The sequence below is a fragment of the Anoplophora glabripennis genome, unplaced genomic scaffold, assembly GCF_000390285.2.
Source record: "Anoplophora glabripennis isolate ALB-LARVAE unplaced genomic scaffold, Agla_2.0 scaffold44, whole genome shotgun sequence".
In the NCBI taxonomy this organism is placed as follows: domain Eukaryota; kingdom Metazoa; phylum Arthropoda; class Insecta; order Coleoptera; family Cerambycidae; genus Anoplophora; species Anoplophora glabripennis.
The window spans coordinates 99,037-126,294 of NW_019416229.1; the positions used below are offsets into that span (position 1 = coordinate 99,037).

The 27,258-nt window shown below is 33.2% G+C and overlaps 4 protein-coding genes across 5 annotated transcripts; 1 reads left to right on the forward strand and 3 right to left on the reverse strand.

The window, feature by feature from the left end:
* Positions 1 to 2,601: 2,601 nt before the first annotated feature.
* Positions 2,602 to 6,135, reverse strand: LOC108917674 (nucleolar protein 14 homolog). 2 transcript variants are annotated; one of them, XM_018724401.1, is made up of 5 exons: positions 6,040 to 6,135; positions 3,580 to 5,504; positions 3,027 to 3,523; positions 2,817 to 2,972; positions 2,602 to 2,756 (listed from the first exon to the last, which is right to left on the reverse strand). In XM_018724401.1, the coding sequence occupies exons 2-5, from the start codon at positions 5,461 to 5,463 to the stop codon at positions 2,657 to 2,659; spliced, it is 2,637 nt and encodes an 878-aa protein (XP_018579917.1). In that variant the 5' UTR covers positions 5,464 to 5,504; positions 6,040 to 6,135; the 3' UTR covers positions 2,602 to 2,656. The 2 variants fall into 2 exon arrangements, with proteins under 2 accessions (XP_018579917.1, XP_018579918.1); XM_018724402.1 differs by lacking the exon at positions 6,040 to 6,135 and having other exon boundaries at positions 3,580 to 5,696.
* A 419-nt stretch (positions 6,136 to 6,554) lies between these two features.
* On the reverse strand, positions 6,555 to 9,006 carry LOC108917676 (nuclear cap-binding protein subunit 3). The gene is made up of 2 exons (XM_018724403.2): positions 8,807 to 9,006; positions 6,555 to 8,693 (listed from the first exon to the last, which is right to left on the reverse strand). The coding sequence occupies exons 1-2, from the start codon at positions 8,990 to 8,992 to the stop codon at positions 6,771 to 6,773; spliced, it is 2,109 nt and encodes a 702-aa protein (XP_018579919.1). The 5' UTR covers positions 8,993 to 9,006; the 3' UTR covers positions 6,555 to 6,770.
* Positions 9,007 to 10,403: 1,397 nt separating this feature from the next.
* On the forward strand, positions 10,404 to 16,014 carry LOC108917655 (sphingomyelin phosphodiesterase 4). Its single transcript, XM_018724375.2, has 11 exons — positions 10,404 to 10,513; positions 10,567 to 10,863; positions 10,916 to 11,018; positions 11,069 to 11,285; positions 11,339 to 11,558; positions 11,615 to 11,898; positions 11,981 to 12,176; positions 12,238 to 12,582; positions 12,636 to 12,869; positions 15,301 to 15,513; positions 15,573 to 16,014. The coding sequence occupies exons 1-11, from the start codon at positions 10,484 to 10,486 to the stop codon at positions 15,942 to 15,944; spliced, it is 2,511 nt and encodes an 836-aa protein (XP_018579891.1). The 5' UTR covers positions 10,404 to 10,483; the 3' UTR covers positions 15,945 to 16,014.
* LOC111691741 lies at positions 16,010 to 16,905 on the reverse strand. Its single transcript, XM_023455003.1, has 2 exons — positions 16,189 to 16,905; positions 16,010 to 16,099 (listed from the first exon to the last, which is right to left on the reverse strand). The coding sequence occupies exons 1-2, from the start codon at positions 16,903 to 16,905 to the stop codon at positions 16,010 to 16,012; spliced, it is 807 nt and encodes a 268-aa protein (XP_023310771.1).
* Positions 16,906 to 27,258: the final 10,353 nt, after the last annotated feature.

Genomic DNA, 27,258 nt, shown 5'->3' on the forward strand with positions numbered 1-27,258 from the left:
TTAAGGGTTTTTTGGCGAGCCAAACCACATCAAACCCGGTTAGCTCGAGTTTGATTGTGTTAAGAGTTTGAGTTAACATTTGACAGAACTCGCAAAAATTCTTTTGGTTTGGATATCTAATCAATAATAAAATCGTAACCTATAATCTATGATAGTGCTCGTAGCTCAAGTTGTTTGATTATTTCTTATATACTATAATTGTTATTCCTAATCTGAAATGCACATCCATGAAATAACGTTAATGTATAGATGGTTATTAAATCAAAATGGGTTTACCTTTTCACAAATATCTATTCCCACGTAAATGTATCGTCAAAAAGGAAGTTAATAAAGATCTATACAGTACAATATAGAATATGCATATCTACGATTAAAGTTATTTGGATCCTCGATTACTATTTTTTTATTATCAATTTTAAATATTTACTTTGTATTTTTTGCAAAGTTAATCCATTATCAATTTTTTTTATTTACAACTTATACCTATCCAAACCTCTAAAAAAACGAAGTAGTGACTAGGTACGATGGTACGAAACAGAAAATAAATAAACAAAGATAGAAATATTAACTTAATATCCAAACCAACCCACAAGTCCGGTTTGATGGTTAGGCAAACTCTGCCAAACCGGGTTAACTACATTTCTCGCCAAAACGTCAAACCTCAACAAACTATAGTTAACCGGGTTAGCGGTTTTCTCGCCAAAAAACCCTTTATGTAAATTTAAATTTTCAAACCGGAAATGCATTGAAAACATTTAATTTTTGCGTATATTATGTACTACCAAATTGTAACTTATTACCAGAGACAACCATTCATTACTTTTAATACTTGCACATTTTTCTTACTTACCTAAAATGACACTGTTGTAAACTTATATTGTTTTGAATTTAGTGGTCATTCATCATGTTGACAAGTAAAGGATATTATATACCAAAATATTTATACAGGCGTAAAATTGACCATATTAGGAAGAAAATAATTAAGAGGAAGTATGGATATTTGTTCTACAGAAAAACTTTATCAGAAGTTCTCCCATCTCAAGCTCAAAAACATTTTGAAAACTGTTTAAAAAGGAAATACTTCAGAAGATGGATTTTATACTGGTATGAAGAAGTGATAGAATGGAAATTAATATTAAGGGCAGAAATTCATTACAAGCTTAGCCTACAGCAAAGTTTCTTGAGGAGGTGGAAATACTTTCACATTCTACGAAAAACAAGTAAAATTAAGGAGAAAATAGCGTTAATATATCACCAGAAAAATTACACTCGCCAACTTAAGCTTTTTTATATAGGGAAATGGAAAATGTATATTAAATACAAAAAAGGGAAAAATGAAAAACTTCAGTTTGCCTGGAATTTTTATAAATCCAAATACAGACCAGAGACTTTAGTTCCATTTTTTAAACGATGGAAAATATTCACAATAGTTACAAAGAAGAATAAGTTTAAGCTGGCAAAAGCTACAAAGTTATTTGAAGATAAATTAGCAGTTAAAGTTTTAACAAAAGCGTTAAGATATACTAAAGAAATGAAAATTCGAAAAGAGATTGCAACAAATGCCGTAAATTTGTATACAAATAAGTTACTGCATAAATCATTCAAAACATGGTTGTTATATATCAAAGAGAAACAGAGAGAAAAACAAAATGTGATCTTGGCAGAAACTCATTATTATTTTAGATTGAAACAGATTTATTTTGGAAGAATCTTAAAAAATAAAAATAGAAATCAACATATAAGGTATAATTTAATGTTGATAACAAAACAGCAACATCAACGACTGGTAATGTGCTGTTTTAAAAAATTGAAAATATATATTCAACACAGGCACTGCAAAAAGCAAAAAACTCTTCGTGCTGTGAAACAGTATGAAGTAAATTTAATGAAAAAAGTATTGTGCAGGTGGGAAAAATATTTGCATTACTGTATAGAAAAACAAATAGCAGAACAACATTTACTGGAGAAGGTAACGAAGTTACTAAATACATGTTTACTAAAAATATATTATGGGAAGTGGATGAAATTCATTTTCTATAAATTAGAAAAAAAAAGAAAACTCTCACTCAGTGGAGATTTTTATAAACAATGTGTTTTGAGGCATACATTTAAAACGTGGACATATTTTGTGCATTACAAAAATGCTAGGAAGAAGAAAAGTATACAAGCAATTAATTTCAACAATAATCATTTGAAGAATGTGTCAATTTCGACATGGAAGAATTATGTTAAAGAAGAAAATAATTTCAGAAAAAAATTACTTGAAGCGAAAAATTACTATAAACACAAAGTAATTAATGAGGCATTATTGGTAATAATGAAAGCAGGATTAAGTAAAAAGGACGAGAGATTGAGACAAACTAGAGATGAAATACACCATCAGTTATTTCTAGCTCAGAAGTATCTCAGCATTTGGAAACAGAATGTGTTTTATAAAGACATTGGCAATGAAGCAGCGATGAAAAACTGTGTAGATGACGAGTCAGAGGAGGACAAAGAAAATATCCCTCAAATTTCCAATTTTGATTGGTATCAAATTTGTTTCCTAACTCCTAGACTGCCTAAGAATTATGTAGAAAAATTATCTAATAGTTCATAAAATTGTATTTAAAAAGTTGTATTTTGTACAATATAAATAAAAAATAAACAGTGTTTGTTACTTCTTTTTTCTTTTTCTGTCAAGTGAATTGAGCTCACTCTGCTGCATTGCAGCTTCTGCATACAGTCGTTTAACCTTGTCTTTCCTTTCCTTATCACTAAAACGTAAATAATGAAATTAGTAAACTAAATATAAAATATTTATATAAACGCCATACCTCTGTATCCTTTCGTTAATTTTAATTCTGCCTAAAAATGCTTTATCTCTTCGAATCTCTCTAAGCGCACCTTTGGTCTCCTTTTTAAGTTTGTGTAACATTTTATCTCTTTCTGCTTTCACTTTGGATTGTTTTTTATATCTCTTACCATCATAGCTGAAAACATTTACACTATAAATATACAATATGATTATTTCATAATGTACTTACACCTCCTCAATTTTAGGTTCATATAGCCTCAATGCTTTAGGCCTTTCGGCTGCCATTATAATATAATTAAGTTTCTTATTAACTTTTCCATTCCTCAATGTATTCGTTAAATCTTCGAGGCAAGTTTTAATTTCCCTCGGATAGTTACAGGTGGGGATCATATCCAAGTATCTCAAGACTGGGTTGAATATTTCTATACTGCTGGACAATTCTTTCAGGTTATTATAAAACTCTTCCAGTAACTTCAGTGCAACATATAAAACTCTAACTTTGTACTCTTCAGAGATATCATCATTAACTAAATCTTTACTGTCGAGGTGTAAGGATTTGAAACTCCCTAAGCTATAGTTTTCCAGTAAGACCAAATCGGATGCTGTAGCTTTAAACGGCGGTAAGATTTTTATTAGTTTGGGTTTGGATTTAGGCACAGCCATATGTAAGATACCTGTCAGAAAAATTATCACGGCTGGAAGATATCTTTTAGATATAACTGTGTACTGGAAAAATTAATATAATAAATATATATACACAGTACAATATATTCAATATTTACCTCTAGTATTAAAGTTGATAGAAATAATCCATATGATATATCTCTCTTACATTTAACTTTGCATTTTGTCAACATCTGTTCAATGAAAACAAAGCAGGGTGTAACAATTTGGTGTCGGAAATCAGACGTAGGGAACAACGAACTGACCAATTTAAGAAATGCCAGGATTTCGTATCCCGGATGTTCTTTAGGTTTTTTCCTATACTCTCCCTGTTTTTCTTTCATAACTTCTAATACAGAATGATGAGCATTTTCAGGATTGAGTTGCGCCAAGTCGTAAATTTGGGGTATTAGAGCACTAAATATTTCAAAACTATTTTTAATAGATTCTGCATCAGTAACATCCTCAAACAAATCATTGACATATTGTAATAAGTAGGCGAAAAGTAATCCCAAATTTTCTTTATTCCCTTCCGCTAAACTAGGATGGTTACATTTAATCATCCTCTCTATTATAACGTTTTGATGACTGCTCGATTGATTTTCGAAGGTCTTTTGTAAACTTTCATATGACTCGGGCAATGTAAAAGTATAAGGTAGTTCTTTCCTGGCTTGTTCCATAACTTCCTTTCTCTTCAATAAATCGTCTTTAATTTTGTCTTGCAGGCTCTTATCCTCTTTTATGTCACTTCTTCTGTCGTTATTAACTTTAAGGACTTCTTCATTTTTAATGTCTCTGTTTTCTAACTCGTTTTTACCAGTGGCAATAGATGCTTCAATATCACTTTCACTTTCACTATCACCATCTTTTAAGTCAGAGAGATTGTCTTCTGAATCTATTTCTGGTTCTTCATCTTCATCAGAACGGTCCCCGCTGTTTTTTTGACTTACTTCAACTTCAGACTCATTATTCTGAGTTATGATTACACCATTAATTTCTGCATCAATTTGTACATTAGTTTCTCCTTCTTTGTTATAACTTAACATATATTCGGGATCTGATTCATAAACAAAATCATCCTCTAAGTCATCAGCACTTCTGTGATTAGGTTTTGAAATACTTTGTTTTAAATCTCCTCTCATTCTCTCCACTCGCTCTTGTTCTAATTTTTCTAATTTCTCTTTTTCCTCTTTAACTATTTCATCTTCAGTCTTTAGTCTATCCGATACTGTACCTCGTGCTTCAAATTTAAGTTCCCGCATAACTTTGTCATAATCATCCACTTTAGATTTATTAACCTCTTCTTCAACTTTTTTGCTTGGATTCACAATTGGCAGCAAATCCTTCCATTCTGAATCTAGCTTCTCAGTAAGTTCCAATGTAGCTTCTTTGGTTTTTTGTTTCTCTGCTTTACGTTTTTTAGATTCAGCTATAAGCTGGTCGATAAGTTCTTTATGTGTTTTTGCACCTTCTTTCCCAGTGTTTTTCAAAACCCCGCCACCAAAATGTGCATCTGCTACAAATTGTTGATCTAAGTTTCCAGACACATTTTCATCATCCAAACTCTCATCATCAGACCTTGGGTCCTCAAACTTTTCAATCTCACTTAATGTTTGACCTTTGTGTGTGAGAACTTCATCATCAGCTAGATTAAAGATGCTCTTTTTGTTATGAGCCTTAACCCTTACAGCTGTGAAACGAGCCATAGATTTGTCTTCATTTGTCATGATATAATTTTTCTCACCAATGCGTTTATCCATAAATTTGTTAGATTTGTGCAAACCTTTGTACTCTTTTAAAAGAGTATGCTTTCGTTTTTGGATAGCTTTAGCTCTGGATATCCCTGGCACACCTCGATCGTTTTTTTGTTTTTTACCAAGAACTCGTAATTTCTCCTTATTGACGTGTATTTCAAACGGGTTCATAACATTTTTGGACTTCACTGATTCTTTCTTAGAGTGAACATAATCTGCCGATTTTCTTTTATTCTTACGTTTTGCCATGTTAAATCACAAATTCAATCAAAACCATAACATAACAAACACTGAAAAATTACACGTGAAAAAAGTTAGGTTATTTCGCTAATTTCGTCTTCTTCTTAGCTTATGGTACACTGAACTCTTTCGAGCTTTTCTGCGAAGGTCACGTAACGTCATTATTCAATTTCCCTATTTATAATTTTCATGTATTATATCAGAGACAATAGATATTATATGTTTTGTGATTTTCACTATGAATATGAAATGTTTGGCGGCCACAATTTAAAGTTTTCAGAGCTATGGGTGTCAATGTTTCGTTAGAATATAACGGCACAAAGTATAAACCACAATAAACCCTATAAAGCTGTAACTGGATTAGTACCAGTATCATTTATCTAGGATTAGTACATATAAGATATAGAAATTGTGTATATGGACATGTCCACCCATTGATCCATGCCAATTAAAAATTATTTTCTATTCTCTCTGCTTTGTACATGGCGGTGTTTGTTTACATTTGTACAATGTGTCTGTCTTTTTTGTTAATTCGTTATGTATATATTTTTCAATTGTATTTGAAACTATATAAGTAATAAATACCTTACGTATCCAAGCACAGCTGATATAACCAATGGTAAATATAAAGATATAAACTCCTGCTAATGAGATAAAGTCTTTATCTCAGAGAATACTATATAATTGGTATAGTGTTCTCTGCTTTATCTATTTGATTTTGATATCGCCGCACGGGCCACAGAACAGGGAACCATATACTCCTTTTCAATATGGTTGACTTGATTTGCTTAATGTAAATTGTAAAAGTTCTTTTTCCCCTTAAAACCTATTTAGATACGTACAAGTATACAAGTAGACTTACTGAATTATATTCTATTTCGATGAATTCTATAGAGACAATCAGGTACTAGAATTTATTGGAATTAAAAAGACCAGTAATATGTAATAATAGGTAATGCATCGGTGAACACTGCCTTCATTCAGTATTTTCCATTTTCCGCTAACTCTTTATTCAGGAATCAGATACTCGGGAATAAATTAAACAAACTTGGTAAATTTAATTTTTTCTTTGGGTAAATTTTATAATAAAAGGACCTCCATACATTAAGAAATAAGTACATCAAAATATGTTTATTTTATCACAAAGTTCCACTTTGTTTAATCAAAGATGTATATTTTTTATCATACATAATAAATTTACACACTTAATCATAATAAAAAAATGTGAAAATATGATCTTAACACTAATAAAATTATGTACTAAAATGAATAAGAAAAAATATTGTGGTTGCATTAACCGCATTTATAAAGGGCGACTATTTCTTAAAATGATCATTGGTCATTGTTATCTTCAAGGGGCTCCTGTAATCCACTTTTTCCAATAATTTCTTACTTGCATTTCGAAAACCTGGCCTCGATATTCGTGTCATACTGGATGCTGATGACGAAGAATCATCTTCAGACTCAGATTCACTCTCTTCGCTGGAACTGCTTTCCTCCTCCGATTTGGAAGAGTCACTTCCACTTGAACTCTCACTGTCACTTTCGCTCTCAGATTGTGGTTGTACTCTGGACCAAATAGTTGATGCCACAGCAGGTTTCTTCTGAGTTTTTATAACAACTGCCACTTTGCTTTTGGGCTTGTGGTTACTCTCTTCGTCCTCAGAATAATGTGAATTTCTCAATCTGTGACTGCGCCTGTGTGCCCTATCATTTTCAATTCTGTCGCTATGGAGAGTTCCTTCATACCTCCTTTTATGTATAGGTGACCTTGACCTTCTCCTAATGGGTGACCTGCTTCTTCTTAGAGCATTAGTTTTTCTATATTTATTGTATTTAGGTGTTGGTCTTTCAGACGACCAATATGAAGGAGACAACCTTCTCCTGTGAAGGGGAGACCTAGCTCTTCGTTGCTCTATTATTGATCTTATATCTGAATGAACATTTTCTTTTCGGTCATAAGCTTCGAGATCAATTATGTCTCTCTCTACAGTAAATACCATATTTTTGGTTCTGTTTTTTAACCTTGTGCCAAGATCTACAGTCTCAATTGGAACATCTTCCCTGAGAAATGTTCTTTTGTTATTTGTTATACCTAAAACATTTCTCAGGTCTCTTCTATTTAAACTCTCGTCACTAGACAACTTTTCTGACTGTTTCTTTAATGTTTGCAACAACTTCTTTCTTTTTATCTTCTCTTCTTCCTCATCAGCATACATTCTCATTCTGGGGAGTTTACTTTTTTTCTTATCTGTTTGTACTGTTTCTTTTTCTTCTTCATTTTCTACATTTTCTTGCGTATTCTCGTCTAAACTTTGTTTTTTTGTGCCTAACCTAACTCGAATGCTTGAATTCTTTATTTCTATGGGTTTTTCAATTTCAATTAGTTCAGGTTCTTTTTCACAAAATTTGACGTCTCGATTCCAGTTTTTTGCTAAAGAACCCCAGGGATTCTTTTCTTGATTCATTTCACGATTTCTGTCAAAAATACCTTTAAGCTCCTTCTTCTTATTCTCGGGGATAATTCCTTTTGAGTTACAAATACTTTTGTAATATTTATTAAATGATTCTATTTTATATGGTTTTTTGTCTGTTTTGAAAGCAAATCTAAGTAGTAAACATTTTGCTTTAGTGTATTTCTCCCCTAATCTCCAATAACCAGGTGGAATTGGTATAGTTATTTCGGATATGTCGGCCGCATTTTTTAAATTTATTTTGGGGCTTGAGTCGACCTTCTCTACCTTTAGTTCAACTATTCGATTCATATTCTTGAGTAATATGCTTTGACCAGTACCTTCCATTTCTGGTTCTTCTATATCATCTATGAATTCCTTCGCAAATGGATTACATGGTTCTCTTGCTGGCATCCCTCTCACAACTTTAGATGCATAAAACATTGCTCTGGCTGCAGATATATCTTCTAACCACGTCACATTGCAACTATTGTCGCTTACCCATTCTATTGCTGCAGGAGCATACTTTATAAAATATTCCAAAATGTCTTCTGCAATCAAATTATTGGTGCCCAAAATATGAACAGCTTCGAATCTTATATTGTTTCTATTTTCAGAAGTAATTCCTAGACTATTGTGTAATTCTTCCAAATCGCCATCTGTAAAATTACGAATTTCGTCAGGCTTTAATGCAAACCGCCTGGCTCTCTCTTGTAGTTTTTCCTGTTCTGCCTTATCAAAAATATTTATTCCTGTGGTAAATATTCCTTTTGGATTTGTCCATATCTAAAATAACATATAACCTATAAAGAAGCACATCCTTTTATAAGAAAATGAATCTTACAATAACATGTAACAGAAAGTTGATAGTAGAATAAATTAAGAAAAAAGAAAAATACCTCAGTAACTTCAGGAGATAAAAGTTTATTTTGCGTTTCGTTATCGTCCACTATTTCACCTTCTTCATTATCACTTTTTAAATTTTCATCAGGATCAACATCCATTTCTTCACCTTGAGTCAGATTATTATGAATTTCCACTCTAATATTCGGGCGCATTTTTTCCATTTCCACTTCTGTTGCCATTATCTTTTATTTAGAAAATTGAGAAAAATAAATGTCAAATGTGTGGAAGACAGAACTCATTAAGGGTTTTTTGGCGAGAAAACCGCTAACCCGGTTAACTATAGTTTGTTGAGGTTTGACGTTTTGGCGAGAAATGTAGTTAACCCGGTTTGGCAGAGTTTGCCTAACCATCAAACCGGACTTGTGGGTTGGTTTGGATATTAAGTTAATATTTCTATCTTTGTTTATTTATTTTCTGTTTCGTACCATCGTACCTAGTCACTACTTCGTTTTTTTAGAGGTTTGGATAGGTATAAGTTGTAAATAAAAAAAATTGATAATGGATTAACTTTGCAAAAAATACAAAGTAAATATTTAAAATTGATAATAAAAAAATAGTAATCGAGGATCCAAATAACTTTAATCGTAGATATGCATATTCTATATTGTACTGTATAGATCTTTATTAACTTCCTTTTTGACGATACATTTACGTGGGAATAGATATTTGTGAAAAGGTAAACCCATTTTGATTTAATAACCATCTATACATTAACGTTATTTCATGGATGTGCATTTCAGATTAGGAATAACAATTATAGTATATAAGAAATAATCAAACAACTTGAGCTACGAGCACTATCATAGATTATAGGTTACGATTTTATTATTGATTAGATATCCAAACCAAAAGAATTTTTGCGAGTTCTGTCAAATGTTAACTCAAACTCTTAACACAATCAAACTCGAGCTAACCGGGTTTGATGTGGTTTGGCTCGCCAAAAAATCCTTATTAGCTGCTTTCCAATTGCCAAGGAACCTTATTGTTTCTGTGATCTGTGCAAGGAACTGCTTCCGAAGTGTTCTTATACTGTTCTACTCTTTAATTACTCCAAACTGTTCCAGCCCAAGATCTTTCAACAAGCCATAGTCTGTCTGTGGTTCCACAGCTTATTGTAATGCAAAAAGCTAGTCTGAACTACATTTTTATCAACTGGAAAACGTCTTTTGAGATTTATTTCACTTTGAGGAACTAGGAATGTGCTAACTTTCGGTATCTGATGCAACATTTACGTGATACTTATAAGTACCCGTTAATATCGGATACTACTTAGCGATTGGCTATTTAAAGGTTATATTTTAGAAATAAAATATGAAATTAGTCAAAATATTAATATTCATTTAAGAATAACATTTAACAGTGAAATTTTTGTTAAAGAATACATTAGACTCTAATGATTAGAGCAATTTTATACTATACAGAGAGAGAGAGCAAGAGACAGTTTGGGCACCATCTTGCTCTCTCGCGTATGCACATGATGATTGGCTAACGCAACTTACACAATGACTAGAGAAAGAGAGGCAGCTCTCAAACTGTCGCTCTTTGTTATTGCTGGTAACACATGCTATTAACTGTTTAATGTTTTAAAGTTTTGTGGTTTTAAAATTTTAGGTTAGTTTGTTTTTCAAACAATGAAATGCTAGTGAAAGATAAGTAAACAAAAATTTACAATGCACGTTAAAGAACAAGATAATTTCATGGTAGATTATTTGAGGACATCTTTTTCAGAGATTTATCATGTTTTAAATTGCAGTTAGGAGTTCAACATGCTTTAGGTCTACCAATTCGTACCAGATGTGCAGAACTAACAGTTTTATTAGACAGAGGCGGTTTGTTGGAATTACACAATTTTTTCCCTATATTAATAGACAACATATTTGGCCCACAAGGAACTCTTTCCTGGGGGTTAAGAACTACAACGGAGGATCAATGTGAAGATTTTCGACAGTTGCAACATTTTCTTTCTCCAGGCGGACCGTTGTTTAAACTAATCTATACTTTGTTGAGGGATCCGAATATCAAATATGATTTTCCTCTAACTTATTTACCAGTACACATTGTGTTATTTTTATTGTTATTTTTACTATATTTGATCTTTGTAGGCCAAAATAAGACAGTTTTTAGAACACTCTCAAGGACATCCCTTTTACTCAGAGTTAATACATGTTAATCCTCAAACTAAACAGATTATGTCACTTTTATTGAGTAAGCAATCAGTAATTAAAATATTTTTGTCTGATGTATTTCGTTTTTAGATCCATTTGACTATTACATATTCCACTTTGCCTATCACTTAATAAATCCGTGGCAACAAAGAGCTGGTTCTGCTGTAACGTCCTGGAATACAGTGTATTATATTTTATGTTGTGATTATATAATTCACTTCCTTCCTACTGATCCAACTGCTACAATTTTGCCTGTAATATATTACAATGGGAAAAACCCACTTCAGGCTATGAAAAGCAGTTTGCAGTAAGTAACTAATTTTTCTTGTAATAGAAATTGCTATAAGAGAATTTCTGTAGGGAGCAAGAACCAAGAAGTTCGGGTTTAATCAATGCAAAAACTCTTGCAAAATCAAAAGATGATTCTTTTAAGAAAAATTTGGATATTCATCATCCAAGGAATGATATTTGGCGCAGCGAATCAGTTTTAACTGTATTTACTGATATGTGGTTGTATAATGATCAAGTAAATGAGTCTACATCAAATCTAAATAGTACTTTTAACATCTCGATGACGACTGTAAGTCATATATTCCATTCTTGTATTCAAATACGATTGTGAATATGTCTTTGTAGCGACTCTTATATCATAACGAGCTTCCTACTGGTGAATATATGCGGATTGTCCGTGTCCTTATAAAGCAATTGCATTCGTTTTCTGGCAGCGCGAAAGCAGATGACACTCACTTGGCAGAATTAAAAAAAATTGCTCTGCCTATGATACAGGGAAAGTTTTACATATTTTTAAGGAACTTGATACATCGCTGGCCGCTGGATGGTTCTTTTAGACTCGTTTTGGAATTATGGTTAACTTATATTCAGCCTTGGAGGTATCCGCCGAATAATCTCATCAAACATTTGTAAGTACAGCCATGCACTGTTAATACTGCCGTAATGGTTTGATTCTGTAGTTATTTTTGACACGTGACATTGTGGTTTTAGAAATAAAAAGGAGACTAATCCGGATGTTGAAGACGTTGCCCTGGCTCCACAGGTCTCAGTGGAAAGGGAATACCTACCTTTCATTGCAGAAAATTTATTATGTTATGTTGTGATATTCCAACAGCTTTTACCAAGGTTTGGTCGAGTCGATTTGGTTAGTCCAAAAATTTCTCTCATGCTGTACAGATTGTCAAAGGTACATTAGAATATGGTCGAAATAGTAAAAAATATTAATTACCTACGTTGTTTTCTTACAGGTTTTTGATCAACCAAATCTGCCAAACTTCCTGAGAGAAGTGGAACAATGCGTGGAGAACAACCATTCTCCAACCCACAAATACAACGATCACTGGGCAAACAGTTTACCACCTCTTTCTCCTACTAGTAATTGGTCTACGAATATAACCCAAAGAGGCAATACATCCGTGGAGTCATCTCACAAGCAAGGATTCACTCCGATTTTGAACAGTACTGCCTTCTTGTCTGGCAATACAGTTCACACGGAGAAGAAGTGGTCAGCCATAGTGAGGCAGAAAATATTTGAACTGGAAGGGCCTAATTTTTGTTACAAGCCTTTATTTTCTGATCCTCCTGCACCAGAGGTAAGAAAAGACAAACGTTTGTGAGGAAATTATTTAAAAATGGTCTTTGATAGGTTTACGATTTGATCATTCAGATTAAACGTTCCATCAGGCACGCTCAAGAGCTGGTGAGACTGAAGCAGGAAGAAGAGGAGAAAATGTATTCCGGTTTTTGGGGACAGATCAAATATTTTTTCCATACTCCTTCTTCCAATGATGAATTTACATTAAGGGATCGTCAGAAGGTGCCAATGTACCTTCAAGTTGCCCTAGAAAACTTAACGGACATGTTTAACATCACAACAGAGGTAAGTAGTTAAAAAGAAACACATTGACTTTGAAAAGTCAATTTTATAACTAAAGTTTTAAAATTTGTAACGAAAATAGAGTTTTTCATTCTCTATTATGAAGTGGAGCGACGAGTTTACTGGAGTTAAGGGGTAATTTCCTTATTTTTTAAAGGGTCGAGAAAAAAAAATAATTTTTGATTTCCTGTCTTTATTAGGCCTTCCGAATATGTGGTTAGAATTAATGACTGAAACACCCTGTATAGTCCAAAATCTAAAAAATCAGAATAAGCAGTGTTAGGGTTGATTAATAAACGAACGTATAAATAAAACTGTAAACAATACTTATTGACAAGTTGCTATAATTTCAATTTAATTTTGCGTGGCACCTGTACATCTACATTCAAATCATTTTCCTGAAATTGCTTATAATCGGATTGCATTTTAACATTACAAACGCTTACCTCATTATCGTCATCTACTTGTTTTTTGGCAACACATTCATCAGCTCGAACTAGAACATGACCTGTTTTCAAATTAAGTGCAAAGCCTGCAGTATTTGCAATCAATAGCACTCCATTTCATGGTTGAAGGACACATCGTCCAGTATGATAACGGCTCCTCTCGAAACTACGATGTAACTTCTACATAAGCGGTTCCATTGTATTCGTCACGGGTTGTGACATTCACATAACCCACAAATTTCGGCAGTATCACCGTAGCCTCTTTAGCCCAGACAGGAATTTTCCTATCTTTGTTATAAACATCTAATATTAATAAATCAGCGTCCAATTTGTTATACAATTTCACTAGATCGCCGTTGATTACCTTCACTACGTTAGAATTATTGATCTATGACTGTCCCAAAATTATAGGGATATGTTGCACTTGACTTGGCACCACAAGTACTTCTACCGTTATTTTGACCTCTTGAATTTCAAGGGTCACAGTGGCTGTTCCAATAACACTCATACTTCCACCTGCATATCCTCTAAGTAACGTAATACTTGGTCTGGTTTAAATTCCTAATTGTTCATTGACATCTTGTCGTAAGAGAACAGCTTCATTGCCCGTGTCTGTATATCCATTTACAACCTTTCCATTTACCGAACAATCAACAAAGTACAACTTTTGTTTAACGCCCATTGTCAGCTTAATTTCAGTAGTTGCTAATACCGTATTAGAGTTTTTATAGTCTCCTTTCGTTTGTCGTACACAATTGTTGGTGTCATGGCCCAGACGTTTGCAAATTTTACATTTTTTTTTATGGTAAAGGACAATTGTTCGAAAGATGTCCTCTCTGTGAACAGTTGAAACATTTGTTATTCCATCCTGAGGTGGACGTCGACATCTTCCTTTTTGGATAATGACCCCCATTAAATCTATTTTATCATTCCGGACGTGTAACTTATCTATTTGACTTCTTTCATACATTCTCTCAGTTCTTCCACGTCTTCTTTCATTTAATGTAGACAGATATTCCTCATATAAGCTCTCAGGTGTCAAGTACCATCCTGCCCGGGCTGAATTTTGCACAGCTGGGTAACCCATCTATGATGCATGACACTGCTTTTTTTCCAGTCGTAAAGCAATCACATAATCTACATGTTCTGGGCAAGCATGTTGAAGAAGTTTCTTCAGTTGTAGTCATAATCAATGAGATTGTCGTACCATGTTTTTGCTAAACCACACAATCAGTTGCTCGATTTTATACAGCCACTTTAAAACACTGTCTTCTTGCGGTCTTTTTCATATCGTCACACGCATTTGAGGCTGAAGTCTCTGATGCACTTGATTTACCCGTACACACAAGTAGTTCTAATCTTGTTGAACGTTCATTATCTTCCTGAATACGTGATACCTTACGTGGCGGTGAACTTTTCGGAGTCGATCGTATAGCGTTTTGACACCTGTATACGTGATTTTTCTGTTTGTCACGTCCGAGATCTGGATCTGGAGATCTGCTTTGTCGCGTTTTGTTGCCGTTCAACACTTGCATCTTTTTCCAGTGATTTTCGCGGAGGACTTTCACATTCACTATCATCAACATCACTTACTGGTGGTTTACGTTCCGGTGTCCACGACGTAGCAATGATTTGCTTACACAAACTGTTTATTTACCACAGAATATTCATTGTTCGTGTAATTCACCCCACATCTGAACTGTAATGTCTTAGGGTTGATTAATAAACGAAAGTATAAATAAAACTAAACAATATTTATTGAATATTGAACGTCATTCTACAGACTGCCTGTTCCTTATCCCTTTTTCCTACATAATATATAAACATCGCTTTCAACTTACAACTATGATAGCAACACATATCAGAGTGGCATCATTGGACACCCACCTGCATAAACACTCGTCCGTCATCTAATAAACATCTCAGTGGGTATACGGGGTGCTAACAACAGCAATATAAAAAAATAAAATATTCTGTTTTTTTTGTAGGTTACAGAGAGGGAGCCAGAACCAATCGTTTCTCCCAATACCAGTAACTTTGATATGTCAAATGATTTTAAATTCCTCACACCTGAAAGAGTGAGGAGCAGAATTAAAAACATTAAATACGAGGGAGATCCCGATTTACATCCCATCCAGACTATGGAAAACGCATTTCTAGTTAGGACGTTATACCAGATTGCACTGAAAATAAATGAATGTGTAAGTACGATTTAGCTAATTTTTATTATATATTAAGTAAATATTTAAATCCATTGCAGTATGGTCCAAATTTCTACCAACTGTACCACAGCCCGACATTCACGGGTAGATTGGCTAGGCAAATTCTCTGCCCGCCAATGACAATCTACAGATACGATAAAACAATACCAGGCTCACCGAGGGTAAGCAGCAATTTACCGCCCAGGGTTAGCCTCAGGTTCATGGCCAGTTACAGATTTTTAACTTATTTGTGTATCGGCGCGTTTATTTTCTGGTTATTGGGGTACAACCTCGAGTTTTACCTGTTTTTTATAATAACTGTATTTATCGTGTACAAATCGTTTAGAGCAGTTAGAAGTGGCGAGTCGGTCGTACGTCATAATTATCCCACGGAGGGTTTCGGAAATATTAGCTTCAGTGATTCATTCTGAAATAGTTGTATTTATATTTTTATTACATGAAAATGTTGTGATTGAATGTTAATAAAGTAATTTGTTTAATCTTGAGCCTCTTCTTTTATGTTCCCCAAGTGTTTCTTCGATAAAGGACTGAGGAGGCTTGAAGATTTGCTCTCATCGCTGTCTCCCTAAAATATGTTTTCTTAATTACGTAAAGTGTGAATATTCTATAATCTAAAGTGTAAATTGTATTACAAATTATAAATTGAAAACTTACAAAAACTAATTTATGATATTCGGACTCTTCATTTTCAGAACTGTCTTCATCATCCGAGCTTTCTGCTTTTTGCAAATAGAGCTTTATCTTCCTCATGCTTTTCAGTGACGATAAACTTGAAGTTCTCGTAGGTTTACTTGAAAAACTGGTGAAAATATCTTCGGGGACAGGTGGGAGATTGACAACATTGTTCAGATCTATCAAGGATTCTCTAGATAAATTTTCGGGGTACTTTTCGTCAATGTCAGCTTTGATACTCTTATTGCTGGCGGTAGTAGGTGGAGGGAAGAAACTGTTTTCCAAATTCTTCTGCTTCAATTCGAGGTATCTGATTTTATCGCTGATCTGCGTTATATCCAAGTTTTCAATGCTCTGCTCCAAGTTCTTCATTTCCAAGTCATTTAACTGCTTATCGATAATGGCTAGCAGCTTTTCATATTCATTCCTTATATTTGTAGGGACGTCGGGCCCTCCCAATGATTTTATCAATTGTTTAGCCTCTTCGAGAGAAGATTTCGATATATAGTGCAGTGCCGTAATGGCCTTGTCTGCACCAGTTATTATGCTTTTTAGGTAGCAGACATACTTTTCGCCGGATATGTAGCGTTCCTTCAAGTCCATTCCAACTTCCGTCATCAGTAAGGCGTGGTGGAGTGTTTTTTCTAAATTGTGGGGGGTTTTAAGTAGCCTGTTTGGTGCCGTTTCTTCGGGTAACATCTTGAAAGAGACTATTTGTCACTTTGACAATTTCATATTTCACAGAAAACTGTCAGTGAGAATAAACAAGCCTATATCTTAAAGAACCTGTTTTAACATTACTAAATGGCCATATTTTTATGGTGAAGCTTTAGCCCAGTCATTATAGACATAAAAGAGCTTGTTTCTGGAAAAAAATACTATTAGAAGTTTCTCTGCGGAATATTGTTCGGAAACCTGTTATAAATAAAATATCAAAAAATCAACTCGAGGCTAGTTGGGAAACTTTGTTTTAACAGTGGTCAAAGTTATGGAAAGGTGGTTTTTTGGCTCACGTAAAAAAACTATTATTCCTAGTGAAAAAAAAGTATATACAAAAAAGGTAGGTATTAAATAAGCCTATAAAATCAGAAAAGTCCGATTAAATTCCGATAATTTGTTTATGCACAAGAGCTCAAAAATGGACGAAAATGGCCGCTTTTTTCAATTGCTAATAATTAATGCAATTTTCGTCGCAGACTCTTATAATTCAGAATTTTTGAGGCTTTTTACACCCTTAATAAGTGGTAAAAATTTCAGCCCGAAAGCTTCATTGGTTTGGCATTGGCGGAATTTGTTATCTAAGAAGATGCTATTTTCAATTCATTTTTCCCAAGCTCACAGGTATTGTAGGGTTTCGATAATTAGTTGTTTTTGTACCTAAATAGTTGTATTGACATATGCATTTACTGAGAATTTAGTTTTTCAAATTCAATTTGTTTAAAAATGACTGAAAAAATGTTAATATTTATTAAATTGTTAAGATAGGTAATTATTATAAAATAAAATAGTAACCTCTATACTTTAGTTTTCTTCGAATTTAAAAAAGAAATCGTTGTTGTAAGTTGATTAGAAGCTGAGATAATTTTTTTTTTATTTAATCGCAGTGACCTTAATTATTAATATTAAGAGCCGAAATTTGAAGAGACATTAAGAGCTATATTTTCATGTCCTACATTAACATTAAGGTGAATTCAACTATTTAATTGTGAAAAAGAAGATAGCGGCGATGCGTTCTATTACTTGGTCTAGTGAACGAGTGGGGAGAGCGAGGCCGAGCATGCGCGCTTAACAATTTAATAAATATTAACATATTTTCAGTCATTTTTAAACAAATTAAATTTGAAAAATTAAATTGTCAGTAAATGCATATGTCAATACAACTATTTAGGTACAAAAACAACTAATGATCGAAACCCTACAATGCCTGTGAGCTTGGGAAAAATGAATTGAAAATAGCATCTTCTTAGATAACAAATTTCGCCAATGCCAAGCTAATGAAGCTTTTGGGCTGAAATTTTTACCACTTATTAAGGGTGCAAAAAGCCTCAAAAATCGTGAATTACAAGTGTCTGCGATGAAAATTGCATTAATTATTAGCAATTGAAAAAAGCGGACAATTTCGACCATTTTTGAGCTCTTGCGCATAAACAAATTATCGGAATTTAATGGAACTTGTCATATTTTACAGATTTATTTAATACCTACCTTTTTTGTATAAACCCTTTTTCTCTATGAATAACACTTTTTTTACGCGAGTTAAAAAACCACTTTTCCATAATTTTGACCATTGTTTTAACAAAGTTTCCCAACTAGTCTCGAGTTGATTTTTTGATATTTATAACACGTTTCTGAACAATATTTCGCAGAGAAACTTCTAATAGTATTTTTTTCCCGAAAAAAGCTATAATGACTAGCCTACTTGGGATCCACACCGTGTTTAGGGAACAATATCTAGGATCTCATAGATAGCTTTTCAAAAGAAAAAATTCAAATAGGGGTGGTTGATATGCTGATCTCAAAAAGGGATGGAATATAACAGAATGTTTGCTTTTTTTCAGAAAATTTTCATTTTACTTATATCATGAAAAATGGAATATTAGTATTAATAGTCTCTGTCGTAGGCGATTTATGTTTTCAATTATATTCCTTTTTAAAATCATAAATAACACGTTAAATGCAGACTCGTTAGTCTCAAGGATTTTATATCATGTTCCTAGACTTAATTCTAGATTTCACATCGTTTTACAATCATCTACAGCTCGTACCAATTTACTAATAGCATATCCCCTATATCAAATGATTTCCAATTACCAGAAGTATGAAGATTCATTGTATGAATGACATAAAAAAATTGTTTGTCTAGTAAATGTAATCCTTATCTTGTATATGTTAGTTAGCTTATTTGTTTTATTTGTCAGTTATTGTTTATCCTTAAGTTCTTTGTCTGAACTTTATATTTTGATTGCTCTATGTTTGTCTTTTTCTTTTAAAGTTTAGTTAAGGTTTTCCGTTTTACCTTATCCTATAACTGGGACTTTGTCCCGTTGGATATTGTAACTTCTAAATATAAAATCCCAAAAATTAAAGTCTAACGTCGGCTAAATTAATATTAATTATGATTGATTGAATTAAATATTAAAAAAATATTTTTGCATTAAATTGTTAATAACAATCAAAATTGTTAATGAATCGAAAAACCCCTACGATGTTTGGTGAGTTATATTATTGTAAAGCTCTGTACAAAATTTCAAATCGATTCGTTGAAAACATTTTTAATTATGTTTCTGTCCAATTAAAAAAAATTGGTGACGCATTTAAAGGTTTTATTGCTATTCAGCATAAGAAATTCGTTACATACCTTCAATCTGTGATGCCAGAATAATTTGCCTCCTATATTGATATTTTCTTCAGCCTCTTCTTTTCGGTTTGATCTGAGACAATCTGGCTTCTATAATAATAGCTAACTATCGCACACTTTCTCAAGAGTTACAATAAGCACTCCTGCAGTGTAGTGTAAGTTGTTGTGCTCTACCTCGAAAAAACTTGTCTTTCCGATTTTTCCCCCACCTAAAACTTGTTTCCTATATTCTTCACATAATAAAGCATTGTTTAAACCATTTATCCAAAAACAGATTTTTTTAAATTGTTACCCTAACTTAAAAAATGTGTTTATTGCAGAATACGTTTGTTTAATTTGAAACATATTTGAATATTTTCTCTCAAAGTTGGGTAATAATATAATTTTAGAATGTCGATCCAATTGACGTAAAATCCAGCCAAATTAAAGAATTTTTTTGAAATACATGCTGATAGAATGTTTACATAAGAATTTTCTTCCTGACAACTGCATATTTGTAGGAAATTATTTTGTTATTGGCCGTTATCAAAATGAAATCAAGAATCAACCTGAAATTGCAAAATGTTAAAATTGTGTATTTCCGAATACAGAACTTCTATTTCTTAAAAACTAAGTTAAATCCATTTAATAAATATGATCCTGCAGTAACTTAAGTTGAAGAATCTTCTGTAGATTTACGAGATTCGTCTCCGAAAAACAAGCATATTTATTTCTCATATATTTTTTTATTAAACAAATTTAAATTAATATTTGCAAAACCTTTATCGACTTCCTGCAATCCCCTCCATGACCCCCCCCCCCTCCAGGGAGTTGCGAACCACATTTTGGGAACCACTGTGCTAGATGTTTTTATAATTCTTAGAGCATGAACTTTGAATAAAGGAAAATATGTTGACAATTTTTATTAATATAATGATTATAGCTAAAGTTATGAACTCGTTCAATTCATTTGGTACTTTTCAAAACATCGGTAGGTTCGACGTATCGAAATTGTCGGGGTCATACAGTCTTCGTTTCTTTTTTGTCCTGCTTGCTTGATGTTCCATCATTTTTGTCGGAGCCTTATTATTTGATCCTCTAAAAACAAGGGGTGTACTAGTTTGCTCAGTATTGTTTCTGTTTAACGGAGTTGTGGCTCTATCCATGGGAGTTGTGTTTCTAACTGATGGTGCTTCGAAGAATTCTGCATCTTCAGGTTCGGGGTCATCAAAGTTGATTAGATGAGTAGATTGATTGGCGATTCTTGTATTTATGGGCAGTGGTTGAAATTTCATTTCAGGTTTTGGCGGCTTGTGATAGGATTGTGTCTAAAAATAATAATTTATATATTAATTTTTATGCCATGTATGCAGTTAGGTAAGTTATAAACAGTATTAGCACGTATTAGTTACTTCGGTATTAAATTGATCGTTTCAAAAGCGCAAACATTATTTTAAATTGCCGAAAGTGTTTGGTTCAGCTATAGGCCGCTGGATGGCGCGGGCACCTTTGGAAGTTTGTACACATTTTACCTGTTGACTGGCTAGCTGGGTTTTCAGGTTGTTTATGTCCATGTGAAGGTTTCTAATCACGTTTTGCGAATTACGCAATTTTGTGTAGGAGTCGACTAACTGTCTTTTTAAATTGGATTCTATTTCATCGCACTGTAATGCAGTTGTAGCTTGCGCTAACTGCAATTCGTCATAAAGTTTCTTTTCTAGAAAAAAAGAGTGGTGGACAAACGTTTTCCTTCATTCTCCAATGCACATATTTACCTTTTCCTTCGTAGCAAATTCTATCACGATCATTTTGCTCTTTTAATTTACTTATCTCGCACTTGTATTTCTCCTCTAATTCGGAAAGCTGGCGCAAATATTCGCTTTTTAGCGACTCTACGCTCATAGTCATTTGCACCTGCAAATCATCAAGTCGTCTCTTGAGGTCTACATTTTCTTTTTCAAAGGCCTCGCATGTTTCTAGAAAAATGTGGTTTAGACGATATACGTTTTACTATTTCTTTTTACCCCGTAAGGAGACATATTTCGTAGTAATATCCACATTTTCGTTCTCGACGTATTTCGCCAAACAGTTTTGTAAGCAGTCTTCACGTTCTTTACTCAGTTCTAGCTCCTTCGTAAGGTTGTCGATCAGAGACCACGTATCACTTTTATTTATATTGTACTCTTCTTGTTTCTACAGAAAAAATGTATAAAAATACTATACTCAAGGGGCTGGTAGTGCTCACGTAAAATATATTTCGAAATTTCTCAACGTAATCTTCTAAATCATCGTTTGAAGAATTCATTATACTCTTCCCAATTCGATGATCTAAGCTCAACAATGGTTTGACTTGACAGCTTCTCTCATATGTTTTAATAATGTGAACGGTTGGCGTTAACTACCTACTTGATTGTCTAAAAAAGTCTTCAGTTCTCGTATTAGTCATGAGTTGTTGACGGCAGAAGATAAGTTTCCCAAAATAAAGAAACATTCTGAATTTTGTCTACCAAAATTGATGATAATTTAGAAGATACTTTTGAGAAAGGTACAGCAATCAAGTAAGTGCAAAATTCTTTATTTATATAAATTTGATCACTACGGAAACGATATACCTATTGTATACGTATTGTGGTTATGGTAAATATGTTTACGGAAGTGCAATTCTACCACAACCACATTCTGCTGTTTGCATAAAATACCTTATAAACTTTATAACGAAATTGTGGCATATTCCTATTTTCGACGACGGTTTCAGCGTCGCAAATTGGACAATTTTTGAGTTTATACAACCTCCCTCTATAACACCTTGCAGGTGCGATGAATAATAATAACCAGTAATTACGATGTGCTCTCGATCCTAACTTGAATGGTGGCAAATTAGCAAAAAAAATCCACGGATTGGGATCATTTGAGTAATTATAAAGATAACCCATCGGCGAAGGTTTCATTAGTAATTAGAGCATACTCTGTTACACTTTTTCCATTTGTTTATTAATAAGCAGCTCGAGTTTCAGTGAAATTAATGAATTATTGACTTTGTTCAATCAGCTCATCACGTTAAATCACCTACAAATATAAGCGTCACGAGCGATATTGCAAAGTAAAAAATCAAATAATTAAATATACAAAATCGAATTAAGTACCTACCTAATTTTTTAAGAATATGTTTTATAGTTAGTCGATATCTATGCGTCTCGAATGTACAAAGTAAACAATTGCGCATCGAGAACATATACAGGGAGATTTGATTCCCTATTTACTCTTAAACCCATCGAATATATAAAGAAATAATTATGCACGTCATTCAAAAAATTATAATTTATTAGCAGTGGCAATTTCCATAACAAACGGTTTAGGTCTTTGAAATTCGTATAAATCAATTGTGGTATCAAACATTTTCTTAAAAAATCATCCAATACGAATTTATTATTTTCGCAGCTTTTCGAATTAAAAAACATACGGAATCCCTTCAAGGGAACATAATAAAATAAAAATTGGCCAATGCTGCTTAAAACATGGAGGCGGGGCTGCTCAATTTGGAACAAGCTGTATATCAAAGAGTAATAAAGCTAATTAGTCTTCGCGCATAATTAACGCTTCCCGGTATAAAAACAGACTTCCCATTCCATACTCTGACCTCCCACCCATCCCATTCCTTGCGTGGTGCACCAAGGCGTATATATTTTCCCATTAAATGGAAATATTCGGCGGTAATTGAACGAATTCCCCTGGTAAAAGATCAACCTATTAAATTCACAATTTGCGATCGAGCCGAAAGATTCTTCCTCTGCCGACTGTCTATCGAATAGAAAAACAAACTAAACGCGGAAGGAAAACAAACGTGTTGATTAGTTCAGTTAGATACTTCACAAAAAATAATAACTTTCCTGACTCCTTTTTCTATTAAAATGAAATGTTTGTTGTTTATTAGAAATACCAAATTAAAGGCACTTGTTCAATGTGCAACATACCTACTCGGAGTCCGAAAACCAGGGTTCTTAGAATAGTGTCACTACTGCCATTCAGTACCTCTGCAACTGGTTGATAGGTTTGTATAGTAACTGAATATATTTGTCTATAAATATTTAGTTCATAGTTCAGTCGAATTAGATCATAAACCCTGAAAACTGAAAAAAATTATTAGTAGATGTAGACATTTTATTGCAATTTATGACGGTGAAGTGCATGTAGAATCATTCATAACATCAGAAAACTCGAAAGAAGTGACGCTAAGTTGGCAAATTGCAATAAGTGGCAAATTTACATGTTTTTTCACATTTTTTACTGCCTGTGAAAATCTAGGCGGCCTATCGGAAAATTAGTTATTTTACCTACAATTTAAGGTACTTAAAGTCATATATATTATCACCAATTTGTTAACTGTAAAATAAAGGTTGAACGCGGAAAAAATTGTTTTCGGAAATTGCGCATTATTATTGCAATGCTGATGAAAAAGACCAACATGTTTGCCATGTTTGCCAAAGACCCATTCAATTGACCGTAAAATCGTTGCTTCAGGTATTTGATAATTAATTTCGTTCGATTTTGCAACTAATTGTTTAATTACTGAACGTTAATTTTATTTATTTATTTATTTATTTATTTATTTATTTATTTATTTATTTACAAATTACAACATTCAACAGTTTATGCTAATTACAGGATGAGGTAATAATGAAAATACAATATATCACAGAAAATTAAAAAAAAACACACAAACAAGAACTTTACAAGTTAAGAAGAAGAAGAAGAAGAATTTTAAAAGTTAACATCGTAAATATAGGTTCCAATTGATCCAAAGAAACGTATCGAAAAATAAAAATTTCAAAAGGTTGTCATTAAGTTGCTCTTCACAGCTAACAAAGTAGGATGTGTAAAACAGCGTTATAAATAAATTGTCCCAGGGTTAGGTAAAAGCTGCTCGGGAATTCGCTCTTTTTACATTAAATAGAGCTTATTTTTACGGTAATTTAAAAAAAGATATCACCTACGCCTCTTTGTCCCCAAGGTAGGTTTTATACAGGGTGTCCCATAAGCACATGATCAAAAAGGTACTACGACATTCTTTGGCTCAAAAGAAGACGATTTGACTTAACTTCAATTAAGAAAAAATGTCTGACTCCTCTGCTATTGACTGTCAAAGTTCTTGAAAAAAATATGTTTTTTGTAATATCTGGAGAATGTTACGATGGATTTTAATGAAACTTGCTGTGGACTTGTTCCTAAGTAGTTCCTCATGTTTTGATGCAGAAACCGCGCCGATCTGCCTTGGGCTAGTGGTAAATTCTTGAGTGTCTTGGTACAAGAATTACCAGAACTTTTTATTTGGTCGCTTATGGGATACCCTGTATAATGTTAATTGTTAATGTTTGAAAACTGATCTTTACGCGTTTGACATTTATTTTACAGTTAACAAATTGAAATATGACTTTAGGTACCTTAAGTCATTTAATTGTTTACAACTTAAAATAACTAATTTTCCGATAGGTAGTCTAGACTATCATGGGCAGTAAAAAAACAAGTAATTTTGCCAGGGTGGGATTAAGGGGGAGCTATGGGAGCTGTAGCCCCCCCCTCCCCCCTTAATCCCGGAATCCCGGTGGGCTTGGGCAAGATCTGGTAAAATGAATAAAGGTTTTTTTTTAAACTCAAACCAAATACTGTTTAGTACTGTACTATAAGTTGCTGATTGCGCGACTTTTTTTTCTAGAATCAAACAAAAACCTGTTTAGGTTTTGAAATTTAATATCGTTTTTTTATTTAGAAAGAGGGCCTGCTTAGAGCTTGTGGCCCCGCACCGGGCCTCACCATAGGTTAATCCGGCCCTGATTTTTTAACTCATTTGCAATTTGCCAACTTAGCGTCACTTCTTTTGAGTTAGTTTTTTGATATTATCATTCTATTCATAAAGTGCAATAAAATGTTTACTAATAATTTTTTTAGGTTCAAATTCGATTGGACTAGCCCACATTTGATAAATCTACGTCAAACACCTTCAGAGAAATTGGAATAAATGTGTTTTTTTTTTTAAATTACACCTAGATTTATACGAACTTCTTTTCTTAAAATAAGATCATGTATCAACCGTAAAAATTATAAAAAAAACCTATACAAACTTGACTCACTCTCTATTATATTCCACGTCAATCCAAACTGAAAAAAATGGATATCCTTTTTCATGCCTTACCCTAGACATATACATTTATTTTTGCATAAATGTTTCGGCGACCATATTTTGATATGGCGCAATTAAAATTAGTTCGTAGATGTTAGTTATTTTAAGCTTTAAAAATTGTCTGTTTCATTTATATCACGTGTTTGTTGGTTTTATTTCTTGAGAATCAATATAGAACAATATAAAATTTGATTGACTGCTTCGAAGAAATAAACGCGTATCGACCGTTTCCACATCTGAGCAGATGTTTACACCACTTACTAGTTTTCCGCAAAATTGGTTCGGAAATGTGTTACTGCTCGAAAAATAATCACGGTTTAAATTGACACAAAATGAGCGTGAATTAAAAGCGTGGATGTAATTAAATTTTGGCAAAATAATAACTGACCCAGATTTCAAGTTGATTTGTAATTTTCAATTACAATTATGTAAATATTGTGTTTGTCTTTTGAAACATATTTGTTGATATAGAATTTCAAAAAAAAAATAAGCCAATAAAGTGCTACTGTCGCAACTATTGTAATAATTCACCGCAAAGTACCTTGAAATTTTCCGCCAGTGTCTTGCTACCTCTGGTGTCGAATGCGGTTAATTCCAAGAAAGTGACGCAGGAGTCTTCTTAAAATTCAATCTCAACAAATATCATACATAAAGCAAAAGGGCGCAGGCCAGTAGGGGCCCCGGAGCCTCCTTCTAGTCTCTATACACACTATTAATAATTTTAATAGGTGGAACAATCGAGGTTATGAATTTGAAAATAAAAAAATTCTATTTAAGGCATTTATGTAGTTTTAAAAGAATGTTTTTTTATACAGGGCGATTCATTACTAATGGTAAAACTCGATCGGAAATATTAGAGACTAAAGTATTGGGCCAAACATGCATCAAACAATATTGACGGTTTAAAGCATACGAAGTCTAGAAAATGATATATTAGTTTAAAATTTCTCAATAATTTTGAAAGTTTTTGCAGTCCCAATTTAACAATTATTGTCAGTTTTACAAATTTTGGCACAGGTAAATAATAATTTCCGACTAATTTGAGCGTTCCTGTGTAATAGTTTTAAAAACGAGTGGTAATTCCGAAATAGGATCGCTTTTTATTTAATTCTAAAATAAAGACTTGTTTAATTTAGATATCCATGTCTGCTTTTCAGATCTTTTCTCTTAAATGTTTCTATTGTTTTCTATTAGGGCCAGTTTTTTCATCTGTCTAATAAATTTATTTGTTAATGAAACCACCGTTTTTTTTTGAACAGCTGGCTCAGGTAGCAGCGCTGAGGGTTCCCTCACCACGATAATTCCTTCTATAGCCTAAACAGTCGAGCCCTACCACAGCTAGCCTCAGTCTGTTGTCAGCCAAACTAGAGAGTCCGAAAAGTCGGATCGGTGATTCGGAAATTTCAATCACTACTTTTAACTCATAGTAGTGTTTATGAGAAAAAAAAACTGTTTTATGCATGTATTGGCTTTAATATGTATGAAAAGATTTTATGGAATTCTGATTACAATCGTTTCATATTTGAAACACGCATTAATT

Bases quoted from the DNA above. Each gene is read 5' to 3' on its own strand.
- LOC108917676 (XM_018724403.2), bottom strand. From the start codon at position 8,992: ATGGCAACAGAAGTGGAAATGGAAAAAATGCGCCCGAATATTAGAGTG. The intron at 8,694-8,806 runs GTATTTTTCTTT...ATGTTATTTTAG, and splicing joins TATCTCCTGAAGTTACTGAG to ATATGGACAAATCCAAAAGG.
- LOC108917655 (XM_018724375.2), top strand. From the start codon at position 10,484: ATGCACGTTAAAGAACAAGATAATTTCATG. The intron at 11,019-11,068 runs GTAAGCAATCAG...TTTCGTTTTTAG, and splicing joins GATTATGTCACTTTTATTGA to ATCCATTTGACTATTACATA. The intron at 12,177-12,237 runs GTACATTAGAAT...GTTTTCTTACAG, and splicing joins TGCTGTACAGATTGTCAAAG to GTTTTTGATCAACCAAATCT.
- LOC108917674 (XM_018724401.1), bottom strand. From the start codon at position 5,463: ATGGCAAAACGTAAGAATAAAAGAAAATCGGCAGATTATGTTCACTCT. The intron at 2,973-3,026 runs GTAAGTACATTA...AAATGTTTTCAG, and splicing joins GAACCTAAAATTGAGGAGGT to CTATGATGGTAAGAGATATA. The intron at 2,757-2,816 runs GTATGGCGTTTA...TTTACGTTTTAG, and splicing joins ATTAACGAAAGGATACAGAG to TGATAAGGAAAGGAAAGACA.
- LOC111691741 (XM_023455003.1), bottom strand. From the start codon at position 16,905: ATGTTACCCGAAGAAACGGCACCAAACAGGCTACTTAAAACCCCCCAC. The intron at 16,100-16,188 runs GTAAGTTTTCAA...AACATATTTTAG, and splicing joins AATATCATAAATTAGTTTTT to GGAGACAGCGATGAGAGCAA.